The 22614-nt window shown below is 38.1% G+C and overlaps 1 protein-coding gene across 1 annotated transcript in view; it reads right to left on the reverse strand.

Moving 5' to 3' along the window:
- The window catches only part of LOC149314860 (CDAN1-interacting nuclease 1-like), a 174262-nt gene that overhangs the window by 93265 nt on the left and 58383 nt on the right, over window positions 1-22614 (reverse strand). Inside the window, exon 5 of the mRNA XM_089523542.1 lies at window positions 16319-16391. Coding sequence (XP_089379668.1) covers window positions 16319-16391 — 73 coding nt within the window. The remainder of the gene's footprint in view (window positions 1-16318; window positions 16392-22614) is intronic.

The raw sequence follows: 22614 nt of genomic DNA on the forward strand, positions 1-22614 counted from the left end.
AAGGTTCCTTTAAGTTTTTATGAGGTGGTCTGAGCTCTCACTGGGTCAGATCCAACACAAGCTTCTTGTGAAAGGGCTCCTTTTGTTAGCTACTAAATTTGTGTAGGAGACTTTTGATACAAAGGAGCTTTTCTGCTAGCTAAAGCAAGGAGGAATGGACAGTCTTTGTTAATTCTCCTTTCTCATGGAATCATCTCCTCCAGAGGCTTCACAAAGAAATTGATCTATTCTGGGTCAGGCCATGGTCCAGTATTGTATGATACTGAATGGCAGCATTTCCTATGATTTCAAGGAAAGATTTCTTACTAGCGTGTCATAGCTTTTTACTAGAGATGCCTAGTTGAGAAATTGTAACAGTGAGTTTGGGGCTGCAAAGAAAAGCAAGAATTATTTTAAAATACCTCTATGCAGAGGAATTGTTTCCAGTAACAGAATACACTTTCTGGGCCCAGGTTTGGTAAAATAGATAGCCACTGGCATTATATTTTATTATCTGCACTTGCTTTGGATTTCACTATGATACTTTGTATAATTTAAAAAAAAAATCTTTAAAACTTGAGTGTTTGAATTATGTGGCTACTGTAGACCATAATCAGCACTTTAAATTGCGTCTGCAGACATTGCTGGTTTAGATTTACAGTGGTCTAAATGGGATTTAACTAAAGCGTGGATGCTATGGATGCTATTTGCTGATGAATGCATTTTTAAATGCCATTAATATTCTGATTATTAATAGTTCTGTGTGGGAAATTGCTCTGACGAATTGTCCAACTTTTCAGCCACTCCGGCCCAAAACAGACGGCCCAAAAGAAGTGGCTTCTGGCCTCTTTGGGGGCATGGTATTCAGATCACGCATCCCCCCCCCCAAAGCAGCCAGAAGTCATTCCAAAGTTGCACTGAGGCAGCAGGAGCTGGACTCTTCAGGAGGAGATTAAACCTACTCCTGCTGGCAGCCCATTTGGGACTGTAGAAGCCTGCTTCAGGTCATGCAGTTGTCATGGTTCTGACACAATCAGCACCGGAACAGCCAAAGAACGCTCCTTTTCGGCAGTCTGCCTCAGCCCTTCATTCCTGGGTTGTTTCAAAGTTCAGTTGGCACTCTCACCCCAAGAAGTTCACACAACTCCCATGCAGTAAATCATAAAGCCCTGAATCTCATAAACACACATAGAAATAGAAAAGAATTTATATGGGAACAGTCCCACTTACTAATGCTTAACCCCAAACATCTTTACATCTCTTAGTTTTTTTTACATACCATACCTATGTCCTGTGAAACAGGCTAAGCTTGCACATGCAAGGTCTGAAAGTCTTATAACAAGAAAGTGCACATGCAAGGTTGAAGCCAGCTTCTCTGTGGACCTTTACGTGTTAACCACAAAGGTCTTCCAAGAGGTTATAAACACATACAATTGAACATGCTTACAAAATTGGATGTGATTGGAAAACAGTATATTTCAATGCTAAACACTCAATGCCATTTATAATAGGTGTCTTGTATTTGGAACCATTAGAGGTGGGCTAGTGCCCTCCTTTGCGGTTCTGACATCTGGCCACTCTGGCCATGGAGAAGTAGGAAAAGCTTTTATATGGAACTTAAAAATGAGCCGTGGTACACCAGCTGAACAACTGAGTGCCTTTCTACATATATATGGACTTTGTTCTTCTGCCAGTGAATAATTTCAGCCAGCAGCCAACATTATGCTTTGAACAAAAGATATGACTTTCAGGTCATTTTGAAATCCAACCGACTTTTCCCCAAAAATCAGTCATATCCTTACATTACAGACATTTTTAAAAAGTGTAAGTAAAGAAGTAAGGAGAGGAGAGTGGAAACTATATGTTACTATGAATTATGGAAAAAAATTAAGCCAGAATGTAAACTACCCTTTTCCCCCACTAATAAAAGTGAGCATCTCCCAGGGAATGATATGGGTCTAGTGTGAAGTCGAAGGCTTTCATGGCCAGCATCCATAGTTTTTTGTGGGTTTTTCGGGCTATATGGCCATGCTTGCAAGAATGACATGGGGATGCTTGTTAAAGGCCTTACTGAAATCAAGATATGCAATATCCACAGCATTCCCTTCATCTACCAGGCTGGTAATTTGATCAAAAAAAGGAAAGGGGGGGGGAGGAGGGAGGGAGATTGGGAGAGACCAGATTAGTCTGGCATGACTTGTTTTTTAGAAACTCATGTCAACTTTTTGTGATTATGACATTCCCTTCTAAATGTTCCCAGACTCTCTGTTTAATGATCTGCTCTAGAATCTTTCCTGGTAATAATGTCAGACTAACTGGATAATAATTGTTGGGATCCTCTTTTTCCCCTTTTTGTAGATGGGAACAACTTTTGCGCTCCTGCAGTTGGCTGAGACTTTTCAAAGATTTTTGCCAATGGCTCTGAGATTACATTTGCCAGTTCTTTTATTACCCTTGGATGTAGTTCATCTGGTCCCGGAGACTTAAATTCCTTTAGTTTAACCAGGAATTCAGGAAGGGCCCACTGGGAGGAGGAGGAGTGGGCACGTTCCTGGTCCTCCACCTCCCGGACCCTTTCTGACCCATAGCTGTGCCTAGGGAGGCAGCTATGGGTCGGGAAGGGCCGACTGGGAGGAGGAGGAGTGGGCACGCACCCGGTCCTCCTCCTCCTGGACCTTTCCTGACCCATAGCTGTCCCTGGGGAGGCAACTGGGGGTCAGGAAGGTCCTATGGGGGGAAGAGGAGTGGGCATGTGCTTTCCCTGCCCCCAGTTGTCCCTCCGGAGATAGCTGGAGGCTGGGAAATGTTTCTGGGGAGGAGCAGCTGGTCGTTCCTCCTCCCCCTGCCCTTTTCTCAGCCAACAGTTGTCTCAGAGAGGCACCTGACGACCAGGAGAAAGCCGGGCTCCTTCTCCCCATCACCATTTTCTGACTTCCAGCTATCTCAGAGAGACAGCTGGAGGCTGGGAAAAGACAGGGAGAAGGAGGAACGGGCATGTGAGTGCCTGTTCCTTCTTTTCCCTGGCCTGGGCTCGGCAAAATGGCATCGCATGCCACCTGCCATCACAGCACTAAGGTTTTGATCTGGGAAACCCCATGGATACCAAAATCTGTGGATGTTCAAGTCTCATTAAATACAGTGGCATATTAATACGGTGTCCATTGTAGAAAATGGCAAACTCAAGGTGTGCTTTTTGGAATTTAAAAACAAATAATCAAGCCATGGATGCTTGAATCTGTGGATAAAAAAATCTGTGAATATGAAGGGCCAACTGTACCATGGAAATATTGAGTGACGTGTGCTCATTATACTCAACTGTGAAGAGTTAGCATGCCACTTTCATCTTGGAGATTTTGAGACTGAAGATATAGTAAGGTGTGGGAGATCTTCAATGGTGTCAACACCTGAAATTGTTGACACTGTTCATGACTTGATTCTGGAGGATTGGTGAGTCTCAGCTAAAACATTTGCTGATGCACTAGAGACATCCTGGGATTTATTATTCAAGAGCAGTTGGCTATTAAGAAGCTATCAGCCTAGTGGGTGCTAATATTGAATGCTGATTGAGTGGATACGTCTGAGTTGATTTTGCAGCATTTTGAGAGATTAAGTGATTTTTTGTATTAATTCATCACTGCTAATGAAACATGATTATATCACTATGATCCGAAGACCAAACAACAGTCATTGCAGTAGTAGCTCTCCAGTTCTCCCTGGCTGTAGAAATTCAAGATTCAAAGGTCAGCAGGAAAGGTCATGACCACAGGTTTTTTTTGGGGAAAAAGAAGTTACTTTGATGACTATCTTCAGAAGGGCCAAACCATTTATACAGAATACTACTCTGACTTGCTGTGCCAATTATGGGAGGAACTGAAGAGGAAAAAGGTGAGGGATGATGCAGCAAGGTGTTCCCCTTTTTCAGGACAATACACTTGCTCACGGGACTGGCAAGGCAATTGATGTTTTGAAGAATTTGGAGTTTGGGTACATAAGACCATCCACCTTACTCACCAGATCTTGTTTCATCTATTTCCTGTTTCCAGACCTTTAAAAGATTTTGAATAGAAGACAATTTTTAAATGATTCTGAGGTGACAGCAGTGGCAGAGCATATTTCGGTGACCAGACATCAGAAGTTTTTTTTTTAGAAGAGTTAAAGAAACTTGCTAAACAGTGTGCCAAATGTGTTGAATTTTGGGGTGAATATGAGGCATGTAGGTTTTATGGTTCTAAGTATTTATTTCTTGGTCAGGCTGAGAACTTTTCAGCACACCCTCTTAGTGTAGAAATATAACATAAATAGAAACACTAAATTAGAATCAATGTAATTTTTAAAAAGTTCCTTTTCTCTATAAAGATAATCGATGTAAGTTTTTAAGCTTTTTAATAGAAACATAATGTAGTAGCACTTTTCCCACTAACTTTCTCATCTTTTCTGGAAAAGAGCCAAGGATAAAGTGAGTGATAAGGTGCTCAATGAAAGTCAGAAAGGAAAAGCAGCTTTGGGAGCATCACACAGGTCACTTGCAATTATGCCAGTTCTCATCATCAGGAAAAAAAATGTTTATGTCCCAACACATGCTTGTGAGCTGTTGGTGGTCTGTGGTGCAAACTGAATAATTATACCATTAACTCCAAATTTTTCTGTTGAAGTAAATGCAATGAATTCTCGTTCCTTTTCTCATGTGCGAGAATAAACAAAGGGCCAAACAGACGAGCAATAAAAGCCCGCTTCCGTGTATCATCAGAGCTCAGCATTTACACACCACAAGCTCTGATGATGCCCTGAAGCCACCTGGAAGCTGAGCGACTGGTGGAACATTTATATGCCACACATCGTCAGTGCGGCTTGCAGCCGGCTTCAAACCATGGTGGGATGGGAAAGCCAGCTTTTTGCCATCTGAAAATGAAGTGGATCTTTGCTGCTCCTTTTTCAGCCAGCTTCAAAATGGATTGGGGCCATGGCATGTGTTTTAAGCTGCCCCTTCAGGGCAGGCTGTTTCCCTCCTAAACTGGTGCTTAGTTCTGAATCATAGAATCATAGAAAAATAGAGTTGGAAGAGACCGCAAGGGCCATCCAGTCCAACCCCCTGCCATGCAGGAAATCCAAATCAAAGCATAACTGACAGGTGGCCATCCAGCCTCTGCTTAAAGACCTCCAAGGAGGGAGACTCGACTACACTCCGAGGGAGTGTGTTCCACTGTCGGACAGGCCTTACTGTCAGGAAGTTCTTCCTAATGTATGAGGTGGATTCTCTTTTGCTGTAGCTTGCATCCATTGTTCCGGGTCCTAGTCTCTGGAGCAGCAGAAAACAAGCTTGTTCCCTCCAACATGACATCCCTTCAAATATTTAAACAGAGCTATCATATCACCTCTTAACCTTATCTTCTCCAGGCTAAACATCCCCAGCTCCCTAAGTCGTTCCTCATAGGGCATGGCTTCCAGACCCTTCACCATTTTAGTCGCTCTCCTTTGGACATGCTCCAGTTTCTCCACATCCTTTTTAAATTGTGGTGCCCAGAACTGGACACAGTATTCCAGGCGGGGCCTAACCAGAGCAGAATAGAGTGGCGCTATTACTTTCCTTGATCTAGAACACTATACTTTTATTGATGCAGCCTAAAATTGCATTGGCCTTTTTAGCTGCTGCGTCACACTATTGACTCATGTTCAACTTGTGGTCTACTTGGACTCCCAGATCCCTTTCACATGTAGTTTCATTCAGCCAGGTGTCACCCATCCTATATCTGTGTATTTCATTTTTCTGCCCTAAGTGCAGTACCTTACATTTCTCCCTGTTGAAGTTCATTTTGTTAACTGTGGCCCAACTTTCTAGTTTATTCAGGTCATTTTGAATTTTGATCCTGTCCTCTGGGGTGTTAGCTACTCCTCCTAATTTGGTGTCATCTGCAAATTTGATAAGTATGCTCCCAATTCTGTCATCCAAGTCATTGATAAAGATGTTGAATAGCACTGGGCCCAGGACGGACCCTTGTGGGACCCCACTGGTCACTTCTCTCCAGGATGAAAAGGAGTCATTGTTGAGCATCTTTGGACTCGGCCAGTCAACCAATTACAAATCCATGTAACAGTTACCTTGTCTAGCCCACACTCTGTTCTAGATATACATATGAGGGTAGCTATGGCTTTGCTTCCCTATCCCCTATCCCTTTTACCATGGATATAAATTTGATATATGTTACAAGAATAATCCAGAGAAATTACTGAAATGCACTACAATTCCCATGTTGCCTTTCAATATATTTCTTGAATGATGAGTGCTGTTGGCAGCTTTACACAAATTACAACAATTCAACACCATCACAGAAAAGTCAAAGTTGACTAAATAAAGACTTCTGATAAGGTAACCTCCTTCCACTTGCCAACAGCAGTAAACTTTATCATTTGGTGTATTGAATGTGGGAATGCCACCCTTGAACATGGGACAAATATTTGTGTGGGGTTTTTTGGGTGGGGGGTTGCTAACTCGTTGTTGCTGTTGTGTTCTTTCAAGTCGTTTCTGATTTATGGCAACTCTAAGGCAAACCTAAGGGGTTTGTTGGCAAGATTTGTTCAGAGGAGGATTGATATTGTGTTTAGCTGAGGCTGATAGCATTTGGCTTGCCCAAGGTCACCCAGTGGATTTCATGGCCATGCGGGGAATCGGACCCTAGTCTCCGGAGTTGTAGTCCAATATTCAAACTGCCACTGGTGCCTCTAGTATTTTAGCATGTTTTAAATAACAAAGAATAGTAGAAAGGAAACTGTAGAAAATTATGAAGGCAATTAGGCAGGATTGCATCTCGGTGAAAGTCTACAGATAGAGGCTTTCCCAGCAATAATGCCCCTCCCTAATATATTGACACTGAAGGCAACACAGATGTGCAACATGAAGGCCAGCAGTATGGGACCTTTTCACGTGTATGGCACAATGATGCTTCTTCCACAACTAAACATCATTTCATTAAAAAGGGTAGTGACATTTTATCTTTTTTATTTTCTCTCCTAATGATGTGATGCTGGATTAAGTCAGCTAATAAACATGAACTATACAAATTTAAAATTCCTTCCTAAATAAAAGTAGTGTCAAAATATTTTTTACAATACTTTTAATTAATGTTTACAACATAGAACATATATTTATTTTTTAAAAAACCCACAACTCAGTTACACGCATAACAAATAATACACAACGCAAAGAAATCCCTCCTAACCGATACTAAAACTCTGTCCTAAATTTTATAAACTACATTAGCCCCTAACTTTTTCCATCATACCTATATATTCCCCTTATACAAACTGTAATGCTAAATTCCACAAACACAACCCTAGTTAAAAAAAACTAACACAAACTATATAATTGCATAGATAGAACTGTTTTGCTTTTTAGTGTTTACACTAGGTGAAGCATTAGCTAATGCTGCACCAAGTGTAAACACTAACAATGATTTTGTAAGGCCCAGGACATTCTTTCTGCTACTGTAATCCTAATCCTCTAAACGAATGACCTGGGCCTTCCATAATCATTGTCTGATGGCTGGGTCTCAGGAACACTCATTTAAAATTTCAGAGAAATCACAACATAATGGCATGGAAAATTTAGAGTGGAATTTTCAATCTAGCACCAACTAATGCTGTCATTTACACCATTATATAAGCAAGATTGAAGTGTCAGAAAAGGCAACAATTTACCGTTAGATCCTCCATAGAACTATTCACCTTATGAAATTAAGCTTGGGCTGAGTGGTTATATATTTCTCATTAATGACCAAATATTTTTTTATGGTATCTTTATTAAAATAACAAAGGTGTTCCTGAAACATAATTTTTGTGAGTTTTTCGGGCTATGTGGCCATGTTCTAGAAGAGTTTATGCCTGATGTTTTGCCAGCATCTGTGGCTAGCATCTTCAGAGAATGCATGAACTCTTCTAGAACATGACCACATAGCCCAAAACCCACAAAAAACTATGGATGTCGGCCATGAAAGCCTTCGACTTCACAAATCCTGAAAGAGTTTGAAAACAGTTTGACAAAATTTATGCCAATTTTAAAAACTACTTTATTTGCATTGTTAATTACCAAATATACTCAAATATAAGCCAACCTCATGTATATGTCATGGGCAGGTTTGGGGGGCAAAATTATGGATTTTGATATGACCAATGGATAACTTGAGGGTAAAATCTAGGAGTATGTAACAAATGAGGTAAGAGACAACGCAAACAATGCCAAAGAATTTACAAAATCTCACCAGGCATAACTGTATGTGCTCACCCTAAAGGCTGGGTGGATAAGAAGGGAACTTTCATACATCATGCCTATGCGATTTGTGAGGGAAGAAATCAGACAATCAGGAAAGAAAACATGCATACATGTAAAATAGAGTGAAAGGGCAAAGCAAAGAAAATGATGACTATGCTAGTAGTTATTATAGCCTTTAACTTTAATATGATAACTTTGCCTGATTTTAACCCAGAAAAACTGACAAACATACACAAATGTCTTATTCAAAGCCTTCTAAGCCTCTCAGTGCTCATTTGAGAAGTGCAAAGAGCTGCCACCACCATTTTCCCACCCAGGCATTCAAAAAGGTCAGAGGTGGTCCCATGGTGGAGAAAGTAGAGGTCAGTGCTTCTTTTAGATGTTCTCAATATGGACTAAATTATCGCCTTTCACCACTCAACTCAGTAAAGGGGATGGTTCCTTTTTTGATAGAAATGAAAGCACAGTACCTACATTCACCTGTGGATAACTCAGCCTAGGAGTTACAGGTAATTTTTTTTACTAAAATTTCTAGACCTATATAAGTATAGTAGTTATATTTTATTTTCCAGTATATACTGTATTATACTGTATATACTGTATTATACAGTAGTTAAATAACCCCTTAAAATGAAAATTATTTGAATAACTCTTAACAATGTTAAGTATTATAAATGTTAAGAATTTACTTAACAGTTACTTTCTGATGAATGAGTGAAGAAATGAATGAATAAATGAATGAATGAAAAAATAAACCAACAGTACAACTGACTTTGGTGCTGTTCTTCAACGGTTGCTATACAGGTAGTATGCCAATTTTTCCAGCTTAATCAGTACAGTGGACCCTTGTTATACGCTGGGGTTTGGTTCCAAGATCCCCCGTGTATAACAAAATCCGTGTATGCTCAAGTCCCGTTAAATATAATGACATAGCAAAATGGTGTCCCTAATAAAAAATGGAACATCAAGGTAAATTTATACTTTTTTGGGACATTTTCAAACCGTGTATACTTGAATCCGTGTATAAAAAATCCGTGTATAAGAAGGGCCGACTGTATTATTACTTTAAAAGATATTTGTGAATGTGCACCTGCCTTCAAGTCACCTGTTGACTTATGGAGACCCCATGAATTTAATACAGTTTTCTCAGACAAGGAATACTCACAGTTGGTTTTGCCTTTTCCTTCCTCTGAAATACCTGTATAACCTACAGCACATGTATTCATTGGCTACCTCCCATCCAAGTACTAACCAGGGCAGACCCTGCTTAGTTTACAAGATCAGATGGGATCTGGTGCCTTTAGGTGCCTAAATTTTACACAATTTTAAAATGGAGGATGAAGAAATAGTCAAAGACTTTCTATACCTGCCTCAGTCATAAATTAAAACTGAGATGGTAGTCAAGAAATCAAAAGAAGTAAACCAGAAAATCCAGTTGAAATCCAGCCCAAAACAGCTCACTGGGGTTCATATGGTGAAATTGTCCCCTATGTCTCTAGAGGATGTGGAGAAGCATTTTTATAAAATCAAAGTGCTTCTCCACATCCTCTAGAGACATAGGGTATAATTTCATTCTATGGCCTTCCATGAACAGTTTTAAGCTGGGTGGTTTCAAGTGGATTTTCTGGTTTACTTCTTGCTTGAAAAATGGCCTTTCCTGGATATATATATATATGCCTGGATGAAAAACGGATGAAATTGTCTCCATGTCCCCTAGGGGTGTGTGTGTGTGTGTGTGTGTGTGTGTGTGTGAGAGAGAGAGAGAGAGAGATGCAAGTTGACCTGAAACAGAACAAACAGCTTACAGATTGTACTTTGCTCATTTCAGTAACAAAATTATCTCTTCTGAGAGAACTATTCTACAGTGAATTATCATTCTTTGGCTCAACGAATCTACAGACAACCAGAACATATCACCTGGGTCCTACAATGGTCCTTGTTAGAAATTTCGTACATATGGGGCATGTCTGATGGTTTTCTTACCTGCTGCTCTACTGCAGAAGTAACAGTAGGGTTGGGGATAGCTTATTCTGTTGAATGGTGCCAACATACGTTAGCAGACATATGTCTTTGGTTAGCAGACCTTCTGCCAGTTCTGAGCTGGTGAAATAACCTGGCTCCCACCCCATTCCTTTCAGTGTGGAAATATAGTTCCACTGGTGTTGCTACTACACTTTAACCAAACTGGGCTTCTAGTGATGTACCAAGCTGCCTGCCCAGGTAAATGTCTCCCCTCAGAAGATATGGTGTCTTGCAATCATAGCTGCACCATACGCTTATGCTCTTTTTCTGATTTCTTTCCCATATATAACTAGAATGGATATTTAGATTCATGCAAGGAAGAACCATCTGAAGATCAACCTATAATTTTACAAAGTGAAGTGGAAGCTGCACTCAGAGCACTTTGAAGAGATAAATCACTAAGAACAGATAACATACTAACAGAGCTATTTCAGGCTACAGAGATAGAATCAACACAAATTCTAACTAAAATCTACCAAAAAATATGGAAAACGAAACAACGGCCACAGATTAAAAATGCTCATTATGCATTCCAATCTTCCAAAAGGGGACAGCAGGGATTGCAGTAACCATAAAACCACTGCAATAATCTCCCATGCAACCAAAGTGATGCTCAAAATTATACAACAGACTTTTACCATATATGAAGCAAGAAATGCCAGGTGTCCAAGCTGGGTTGAGTAGAAGAGGCAGCACTAGGGATCATACTGCAAATATATGTTGGATAATGGAGGGCACAAAAGAATTTCAGAAGAAAATTGGTTTGTGCTTTATAGATTATACCAAAGCCTTTGACTGTGTCAATCATGAAAAACTATGGATCTTTCTTAAAGAAATGAATGTACCACAACCTATACTCAGGATAAGAGGTCACCATCAGGATAAAATATGGAGAACAGGTTGCTTACCTGTAACTGTTCCTTTGAGTGGTCATCTGTGCCTTCATACAAATAGGTTTCTCTATGCTTCATACAGGGACGTAGCTAGGATTTTAGGAAGGGGGGGGTCCAGACTAAGTGCCACCATTACAATGGGGGTTGGGTGCGGCAGCGCAGCAGCACATACCATTCATTTTTCTAATGGAGGGGGGGTGGACCCCAAGAACCCCCCCCCTTTGCTACGTCCCTGCTTCATACAAATGGGCTCACACCTGCAGAGTACCTTTGGAATATCCCAAGGCTGAGTACCTTTGGCAGGAGCCCTGCTCCCTCTTCCCTTCCTATGCATGCCCCGTCTTGCTGACACTGCTCTCTCCTCAGTTTCATAGGGTCAGTAGAAAATGCAAAATGTGGTTTCTAATTAGCAAGGGGCTCTGATAAGGCTGCATTTTACCACCCTATCTGTTTAATTTGAGCACTGAATTTATCATATGTATAGCTGAATTAGATCCAGAGAAAGGAGATATGAAAAACAGAGGAAGAGACATCAGCAATTTAAGATATGGGGATGAGCTGAGACTGTTGTACTTTGGACATATCATGAGAAGACATAACTCATTAGAGAAAGCAATTATGCTTGGTAATAGGCAAGGCAGGAAAGAGGAAGACTCAGTCAAGGAAGCCATGGCTGCCCTGAGATTACAAATCCAGAGCAGGGCTGTTGATAACAGTGTAACTTGGAGAACATCATGAGTCTAAGCTGACATGCTTGCAGTTAAAAACAACAACTACAGTAACATCTGAAATCAATTCTCAATTCATAAAAAAAAAATATTAAAATCAGCTATCTGTTCACCAGTGGTTAGACCTGCTCTTGCTGTGTACCACATATGAAGCTGTTCTGAAAGGAAGCACATTGTTCATTTCCCTGTTGTCCAACTTTAAGTACTTTTGGAGTGCATGAAATCTCTTGAAAGCTCATTGTTGATCTGTAGTGCTCTGAGAATAGACCTCACCATTCTTCTACTGTTTCACGCTGCCCATTAGTAAGCCTGTGATTATGACCAGTAGACCAACATATGCCTTCAATTCAGTGATGTCAAACAGTTTTCACACTTTTATTTTGGTATGGTTCCTCTTATTTTGTGCTCTAAATGCAAATTATGCTTCTCTGTTTCTTTTAAAAGAATGCATTCTGTTAAGTCCAACTCAAAGGTTCCGAAAGTTTATCTTTGTTTATATCCTTCCTAGGCTATGGGCATTTTGGAATGCTTTATTCAGCTGTTCCATGACAAACTGTCTGTGGATGTCTTCGTTAAACTATTCCATCCCTGGCTCTACTGACATCAGTGTCTCCATTTGGTCCTTATTGGACTGGAAAATGAGTATACACTTCTCATTCTTCTTTGAGCAGGGGAAGCCAAGCATTATGACTATGTTTTCTGCATTGTTTTTCAACCACAAAATGGCATACAAATAGCCTCATGACAACATGGATTTTTCAGTGGACAATTTTTGTCTTACATGCTATTTGCCATCCTTGCAAAACAAACAAAACAAAGACACTCTGTGTATGATTTTATCTTCTAGCAAAGTTTTTGTTTCTCAAAAAACACCAAAAGCTCAAACTGTCAAAAATATTACAGTGCGTCCGCATATGCTGGGAGCCTGCACCGGAAGAACCCTCGGTGCGCTTGGAAGAAGTAATGGGGCACGAGCCCCATTACTTCTAATAAGGCTCCAGCATACACATTTTTTTCTTTATGCGGAGGGATCCAGAACGGATCTTCCACGTAAAGAAAGAGTGCACTGTATTTAAAAGGTCTGCAGCAATATTGAAAAATGACTACTACCTTGTAGGTCTAGATCTGTTTGAATGTTGCAATGAAAAGTGACTCTGAGGTACTAAAGTGTCCCATCTGGTAGGATGAGGGCTAGCTGTAAAATAGCACTCTTGCATGTAATCTTGTCCATGGCTGCTTCCAAAATGCAGAATTCATGCAGTTTGACACCAATTTACCTGTCATGGCTCCATCCTATGGAATCCCGGGATTTGTAGTTCATTGTGATACCAGAGCTCTCTGACAGGAAGACAAATTATCTCACAAAACAACAAATCCTAGAATTCCATAGCATTGAATCATGGCAGTTAAAGAGGTGTCAATTACATTAATTCTGCAGCGTAGATACCACCCTGTATGTCTATTCAAAATCAGGCCCCTCTGTTTCAATGGTGTTTACTCTGAAGTAACTGTGTATGAGACTGCAGACTTAACATATCATATGAGATTAGCATATAAAATATCCCAATATTCCCAGATACATAACTAAATGGGAATCCTTAAGCCTTCAATAATTTTAATTTTTTTTAAAAAAATCACTTAATGAAATTAAAGTTCAACAGACACTTTCAAAACTGTATATTATTATAATGTGTGTGTGCTGCTGGAGCAATAAACTGTTTCTATGTGTCTCTCAGTGCCAATACTCATACCTTTTTATAGAACAATTTAAAACCATACATTGATCAACTGAAAGTAATAGTACATATACAATACTCATCTTTCTCAAGGGAAAACTCCCTCCCCAGTCTAGTTTTAAAGGTAAAAATTAAAAACACAGCCAAAGACTGACTGAAACTTGCAGCTCATTAAAGCTAGGTTTCCCCTATATAGAATTCTATTGATCTCCATAGTCCATGCTAGACAAAAAGTGTGGTCAGGGAGGGGATGATGGATGTCTCTGCCAATAGTACTGAACAAACCTGTTAGCTAATTGCTACCAAAGACAATTATCCCCGCATTGTTTCATAATGGAAACACATTACAAAACGCTAATATACACACAGGGAAATTTGATGATTTGACTGCGGAGCCATGTGCATTGAATTTCATTGCCAAAGGCCAGCCAGGTCGCTGCTGTGAAGTGGGAGAAAATGTCAGAATAGAAGCCACACTATCTCATAGCTCTTTTCTAACATGTTTGGCAATTGCATGCCCTCTGATCTGGTGATTCCCTGCTCTTATTCCAGACTACTACAAATAAATGCTATATTCATGGGAAGCATTCTCTCAAAAATCATTATTTTTCTCTTTCTCTCTCTTGTTTACTTCAGCAATAGGTAAAATAGAGTTTAAGCTAACCTTCAGACTTTAAAGTAGCCTGTCGACAAAAATGCTACTTCAAAATGTGACCAGACATTCCTGTATATGATAAACATGTACACAAGTATATTATAACCATTTGTTCTTAAATATCAAAAATGGAATAATGAGATCACTGATGAAATATAAGGCTTTGTTGTAACAGAATGTCTGAATATACACAATTCAAGCCTTCGCTATTTTACATACATTAGTTCCTTCTCCCTAGAAAATACATTCCTGGAATTATTTCTTCTAAATATAGTCATGTTCTATACTACAGAATCTTGCATGGCTTGCATGCCCAACACTAGAGCTTAAAAATCTCAGCCACAATTCATTTCAATCTCCTGTTCAGTTCTGTTTGACTGTATAATAATACAGAATGATGAAAAATTAAAAGAAAATGTGGAGAAGGTGTGCCAGCATTATAAAAATAAATTAAATAGCTACAAAATTTATGATCAGTCCATTAATTTTATAATTCACAAGCCAATGAATTCTGCTTTACTGTGTTTGATATTGTTCTACAGAGGCTAGTCTACCTGCTTCAGATTGTGCTGACTACTATTTTGACAAGACCTGGATAGCAGTAGGTCCAAAGCAATCAGAAGGTTGACTTTGACAAATGGCGGTGCTGCAGCGAAGTTGAAAATAACACACATCCACTTTAATCTCTTTCTTGATTAAATCGAAACCATACCATTCTGACATCATGTGATTTGCTCATGAAGCATCACTGCAGGTTACTTTAGAGGCTACATCTATTGAAATGATATTGAATTTTTAGAGGAAGTACTTAATTCATTCAAATGAAACCTTCACGAGGTAACTGGGCCACCAGTCACAAATATCAGTGCTGCTTGAAAAGAAAACCTATGGAAAAATCCCAGCCGAGAGAAAGAAAAGAGCAAATAATAATAATAAAAAACCCTCTGCAATCTACTATTGGGTGATATTTTTAGTAGGCATTATCTTTTACTTTCAGAATGAGAAAAATATATGCATAAAGCACATTCCAAAGCCTTTTACCTATCCCCCATAGTCAAGCTCCAAAGGTAAACATTACAGTAGGTAATAAAAATGCAGAAGATGAAATTGTCTTTTTTACATGAGACTAGGCAAATATTTATGGGGCAGTTGACAAACTCCTGCCTAGTAAAGGAGCCAACACTGAGAGCAATTACCCTGATATTCATGACTCACTTTGAATATCACATTGAATATTACTCATAAATCTTTTACGAGCACATCCCCAGAGCTCACTTAACAGCCGGTTTTAATCATGCAGTTGACACAGAGAAAATAACAAAATGTATTTTTTCAGTGGCAAATTAATTTAGGCTTGAACCTCCTCCCGAAGCTCTATTCTTTTCTCTCCCCCTCCCCCTGCCACCTAGTACTGAGCTCAGTTAAATTCACTTTTGCATTTAGCAGCTGCATTACTCCAAGGCTGCAGAATTTTAAAGTAGCATAGGCTTCTTTTCAGAAATTGTTTTTTTTATAATTATTTATGACATGATCCAGATAAAGTTAAGCTCTCTGTATTTTTCTGGTTTATATGGAGGAGAGTGAAAAACACATGCTTACTTCTTCCACTGAAATAAATTGGGGCTAACAGAGCTTAACAATGGTTGAATCCTGTTCACAGTATTTGCCCAAAAAGTATGGTACAGTAGAGTTTTAATGTTTTTCATAAGGGACACAGAAACATACCTCCAGACTCCAGTAGATATTCAAAATGACTTTATATTGTGTCATTTTCATGTGCAAAACTAGGATCTGGATCCAAGAAGTTCCTATGAGTTTTGTGCTATTAGAAAGAAGAGAACTTTTGGGGGGTGGGGAAGTATGTGTGCAAATGTAAATGCTATATTTGCATTAGGCACAGATTTAACCATTGTTTGTGAAAATAAGTAATATGACAAGTATTACCAGTTTTTCAAGTTACAAGACATAAAAACCTGCTTTTCTCTAGTTTAGCTGTAATTGTCCTTATTTTAATGAAGTTAAATATTTATTGCATTACTTACGGATTGATCCATCTTGTTCTTGTACAAATCTTTCCAACACTATTCGAGCCATCAATGATGGAGCAAAACCCACCTTACAAGAAAGATTAAAAAATAACTGTTTTTCAAATGTTATTTCACTTTATCTTATGTATGTTAGAGGTGTCAAGGATTTCTGCTCCATCATCTATTTCAGTCTTTTAGGAGGATATACTTACCTCACTTATAACAATCATTATATAATCTGGTGTATACTTTTGTTGAACTATGACTTCATTCATATTTGTTATATGTTTGCTTATTACCCTTGTTTCTTTTTAGCATGCTGCAATATATGTAGTTATACTTCAATAACAAAAAAATAGATACTTCAACTTTCCCACCTTGTGATCACTGTTCTGCTTGAATATATTCATAAACAAAGGCCAGTCACATTATTAAACACTGGAATAATGTAAGTGACATGTGCAACAAAGTGCTGCAATATGGAGCCATGCTATCTGCCATGCCTTCTTTCAGGATACTATTTTACCTCTTTCCTCTGGTGAATGGCCTCACATCACATTCAGTATCCCAAGACTATTGCACTAGCTCAGTTATCACTGAGCTATTTTTTTTAAAAAAGAGGTTGCCTTTCATATAAAGATGTATCTGCTTCAGCAAATCCTGAAGTCCACATGCATGCAAATAATAGTTCCCTTTTGTTTAATAACAGCTATGCTTTGATTCAGCATCTCAAGTTCACGATTGTATTAGAAACCCAAATAACATTGGTACAGTACAAGATATATGGTTCCAACTGTTAAGTTCTCATTCAAAAACACACAATTCAGTGTAAGCTGAATGAAACTAATATTATAACAGAAGCATCAAACCAGCAAGAATGGAATCAAAATGAGGTACAGCGCAGCCGCACTATACGCAGCTTCAAGCTTACGCTGAAGCCGTGTGACAAGTAAACAAATGGTGTGCGTGGCTACTGTTTACAATGGGACATGAGTATACGCAGAATTTCCCTTATGCGTGGGGATCTGGAAGGGCCCACTGTACTTTCACTTACTGACCAAAATCTCATCTTATTAAAGCAAAAATGTAAAAAGAAAAAGATGAAACAATTACTGGGAAGACATTTTTCCATACTTTAGAATCAAACATGGATTTTATTTTCTGATCTTAAATAAAAATTAATTCAATTTAATATTTTACTTTTTAATCTAAATGGTATAAACATATAGATTTTGATCCTACATAGAAATATTTTAAATTCCACTGATAGTGATGGGACCTATGCAGACCAACCCTGATTACTACTGATATCACAGGAAGTGTGTGAGGAAACTGCATGTGGAAATACATTGAAAATATTGGAAGTTTATGTTCAGATAGCTATTGCTGTTTCATATTTATTAAGGCTATGAGATATGTCACTCTCCGAATACCAGCATTTTTTCCTCTAAAAAAACCCAGTATCAGATTATGGTAATCTAATGATAATCTTATGATACACTTTCACCTCACTTGCATGATGACAATTTTTTAAATTTTCCATATGTTCAATATAGAATTTTATTTTGTTTTAGAAACTAGATATAAACAGCTCCTCTCATTTGTACATATGTTTTCCAAATATATATGTGCTTGAATGCCCTTAAATTCCCCAAGTAGAAAGAAATGCTTTCTAAAGACCTGCTTATTTCCAGTAACCCACATCAGAGCTGACACATGAAAAATGGTGAAATTACTGAAGGTAGTCCAGCCTGAATAAGGACTACCTTATTAGTTCAGGTACTTGCATCTCCCTAATTTTCATATTAATCATGCACCCATCTTTCTCTGAAATAGGGCTATCATGCTTCATGTCAGAATTTAGCATGTAAGTAAAATTCATAGTGCTTCACATCCCACTAGAAAATATTTGCTTGGTGGGAACACGGTAACTAATTTTATTATTCTTAAGAAATGTTAGAGTTTGTGAAGATTTTTTAAATCAAAAACTTCTATACATAGAAAGTCAACACATATTGCATAAGAAATTTCACTATAACTTCACAAAAATTAAACTACACCCTATTCTTATTTAAGAGAGGTACTACACATTGTAATGCAGCTATGTTATACATTTCTCATCAATTTTTACAGTTTCCACTGATTAAATATATATTGACTCATAAAGTATTACCATTATACCAATTGTCAGCAGATGCAGCAGTATGCCATTTAAATATTAACTATCATATAAAAATGGCAGCTTGATTCTATGGAAGCAGTAATCTCATGCTTGTTATTGCCACAATTCCCTAATGCATCAAACAGAATCACAAAAAAATCACCTTACATACAAACCTGGTACTGTGCTACTACCAATAAATAAAGTTATTTAAAAAAACTTTTGTTTAACGATAATTTTATTTTTCTCTAAACTTTAAAAAAAACATAACAGTATGAATTTTTAAGATATACAAGTACAGTATATGAACAGAGACAAAGTTCAGGTTATCACAAATTATGTGCATCATCTATAAGGGTATGAGAACTGCATGCGGAAAGGAAAAGCACATGCAAACAAGACTATAAACATGGCATGTCTTTTTACCCATGAGGTGCTTGTCTATGCTAATCCCCATGCAATGTGTGTTATTTACTAAGGAGCCATTCTTTAACAGTAATTCCTTTGTTTAAAATAAAGAAAGCAGTGTAGACTTGAAATCTGTCAGAAACCTCAAGAAATACCCTTTGGCACTAGCACAAAGCAATCCCTCTCATATGTTAACTCTATAATTACAGCGTATAGACACTTTATAGACCATTAAAACCATCTAGTAATTGCTTATTTGCTGACTACAGCTGTGTAAATCAGACAGAAGCTTTGAGAAAACCATACTTCCTTTCCCATGTAACATGTAAGACTTGCTGCTATATCTCCCTTTATATTCCATGCATATAAATTATAATGCAATTATTAATGTTTTGCTTTATTGCTATTCTTGGCATTTGCAAAATAACACAAGCATGTACTTTATTATATTCTTCTAAGCCTTGCATAAAAATTTCAAATTCAAATAAAAAGGTGGTGCTATTACTTTACATAAACATGCTGGAAATTTTAAAATACAGACTTTTCCCCAGGTGATCTATCTGAATTATACAGTTTTGTGACTGTAGTGATAGAGCTGCTTTCACAAACTTCCTCCTTAAATATGAGAAGGAGTAATGGACAAGACCGACTCAAGTGTGTTCTGGCAAACACTTCCCCTTAGAGAAACCAACCACAACCCTATTGGATGAGGAACAGAGAAGTGCAGGTGCTGAATATCTAAGCAAGTCTCACTGATCAGGCTGCACTCAGGCTAAAGCTTCTTTTCTTTCCAGCTGCAGTGGGTTATAAGTCGACCTCATGTATAAATTGAGGGCCAGTTTTGGAGCCAAAATCATTGATTTTTATATGACCCATGGATAAGTCCAGGGTAAAACCTAGGGGCACGTAACAAAGGATGTAAATGATGAAGCAAAGGCAAACAATGCCAAAGAACTTACAAAAGTTCGGAAGACATAACTATTTGTGCTGACCTTAAAGGTTGGATGGATAAAAGAATAGAGGGGGGACTGAGCTTCCAAGACAGATTATACTCTTGCGTTTCACTAAGAGATGGCTCACTTTTTAAAATGAGAGTAAAAGTACAGTACAGTACTTACACTGACCCATGGGTCCCAACTTGGGAGAAAGGTGGGTTAAAATAAAATAAAATAATAAACTAGGTTGACTCAGTTTCTTGAGATCAATTATTTGACTAAAATGTCTAGATTTATACATGAGTATATACAGTAACTATCATGAGTAAACTTTGTTGTGTCTTGAAGTCATTTCCAACTTACAGTAACCTTAAGGTGAATTATCACAGAATCTCTTTGACAGTATTAGATCAGAGGGGGAGATGCCTTTGCCTCCCACTGAGGTTGAGAGAGTATGACTTGCCTAAAGTCACCCAGGGGTTGTCAGCAGGTGCCAAAAGACCTGAGTTTTCTCTGCCTCTATATTGTCTAGTTCAAATGATGCAGGCCAAAAACTCTGGTAAATCGGACATGGATCCAGTGGCTTTGCCCTATTAGCCTAGGGTAATTTGACCCCTGATTTGCCATGGAGTTTCTTGGAAACTCTGCAGAAAACTCCGGCTGCTTACCTACCCACCCTTACCTTGCTGCATTGTCACTGCTACTCAGAACAAAGGTGCAGCCGTGTGCCCCATCTTCATGTCAGAACTGGGGGCTTCTGAGTACTAGCAATGGCATGGCAAAGTAAGGAGTGTGCAATGGTAGCATGTCCCAGTTTGGAGTGGGGATGTGTTTGCAAACATTCCCCTTGTTACTACGCCAATGTGGGGGACCAACTCAGAAACCAAGGGCCAGGACAGCACAGGCTAAGCCCATGTTATCCTGGCCCATCTGCTCAGCTCCCCAGTGGATTTCCATGGCCTAGTAGGGACTCAAACCCTGGCCTCCAGATTTGCTGTCCAACACGCAAACCACAACACTATCCTGGCTCTCCACCAGTGAACAACACAAATTTTTTCCTGTACAGTGGGCCCTTATTATTCGCTGGGGCTTGGTTCCAGGACACACACACACACACCATGGATAGCAAAATCCGTGGGTGCTCAAGTCCCATTAAATACGATGGTGTCCCTCATATAAAAAGGAAAATCTAGGTTTGCTATTTGGAATTTATATTTTTAGGCATAATTTTCAAGCTGTGGATGCTTGATTCTGTGGATAAGAACATCTGTGGATAAGGAGAGCTGACTGTACCATTAAATATGTGTCAAAATAATACAAAACATGATCAAAACCAAAACGTTAAGTGACATTATTAGTTATTTGTATTCCACTGAAGAACCATTATTATTATTCTGTTTACTTTTGAAATTATCTGTATGCAAAACAGGTAGATTTAAAACATGCTTGTTTTAACAAATCTCAAAATTGTACAACTTAATTAGGAAATTAGAGTTGGAAAAAGAAATAGTTAAAGAATATATGGTAAAATGGGCAAAAGACCTGGACACACAAATTCAATTAGAATCATGGGAAAAAATATGGCAAATAAGAATTAAATACACACCATGCGTCCTAATAAAAGAAAATGTTTATAAAATGATGTTCAGATGGCATCTAACGCCCTTTAAATTGGCCAAAATGTTTAAAAATAAAAACCACACCTGCTGGAAATGTAAGACTCATATTGGCACATATTTACACTGCTGGTGGAATTGCATTAAAGCAAAAAATTACTGGAAAAAGATACATAAAGAAATTAGGAAGATATTGGATTCAGTTAAAAAGATGGAACCGAGACTGTATCTTCTAAACCTTTCAGATAATTTGAATTTGGATAGAAATCAAGACAAACTATTATTTTTTCTCATAGTCGCAGCCAGAATACTCTATGCTAAGCTTTGGAAAAATGAAGAAAGCCCGACACTGGACGACTGGAGACTAAAGGTGATGGAAATCTGTGAGATGCAAAAATTGACAATGTTATTAAGTAAAGAAACATTAGAAACACATTATGGAATCTGGAATCCATGGAAGAACTATATACTAAAAGAGAAAAGGGAATGCCAATTATTCGAATTATGAGTTAAAGATAAAACGAAATAGAATAAAAGAGGGTTAGATAGCATTGGGGTAAGAAGATTAAATTTAAATCAAAGTTTACTCACTAGGCATTGATATATTTAACTTTTAATAGTTCTAATGGTGGTATTTGAAGAATACAAAGAGAGTTAGTAAATGAATAACAGGAAAAAAAACAAGAGGAACTTTGAACTACAGCCTAAGGAAGTACACAGTAGATAATAACAAAAGTGAGAGTATGGTCAACGATATGTCTACAGTGATTTTCTTTTTCTTTTTTTTTCTTTTCCTTTCTGTGTTTTTCTTTGAAATGTCATTGCATGACTTGTTTTTTATTTGTACAAATAAAATTAATAAAATTTAAAAAAAAAACATGCTTGTTTTGAACTTTATTGTAACATCTTACATTATCAGTGCATTTATGAAAACAAACCTGTTGATGAAATTAACTTCCTAAATTATTAAAATACCCAAGTGAATCAATCATTTAAAATGTTTGTTCCTAGTTTTTTTCACCTCATACTTGCATCTTTCTAGGTTTCTAAAAGAAGGGGGAAACCAGCTTTTAAAACAATTAAAGTGAATCAAGAAACATCATGTACCTCTAAAGTAAGGAATAAATTTCATTATCATATTAATCAATATACAATAATTGTCTTATTAGTGTAAACGACAGATAACATGCA

Source organism: Sceloporus occidentalis, unplaced genomic scaffold (genome assembly GCF_023333645.1).
Source record: "Sceloporus occidentalis isolate IW3139 unplaced genomic scaffold, rSceOcc1.0.p SCAF_4, whole genome shotgun sequence".
NCBI classification, from domain to species: domain Eukaryota; kingdom Metazoa; phylum Chordata; class Lepidosauria; order Squamata; family Phrynosomatidae; genus Sceloporus; species Sceloporus occidentalis.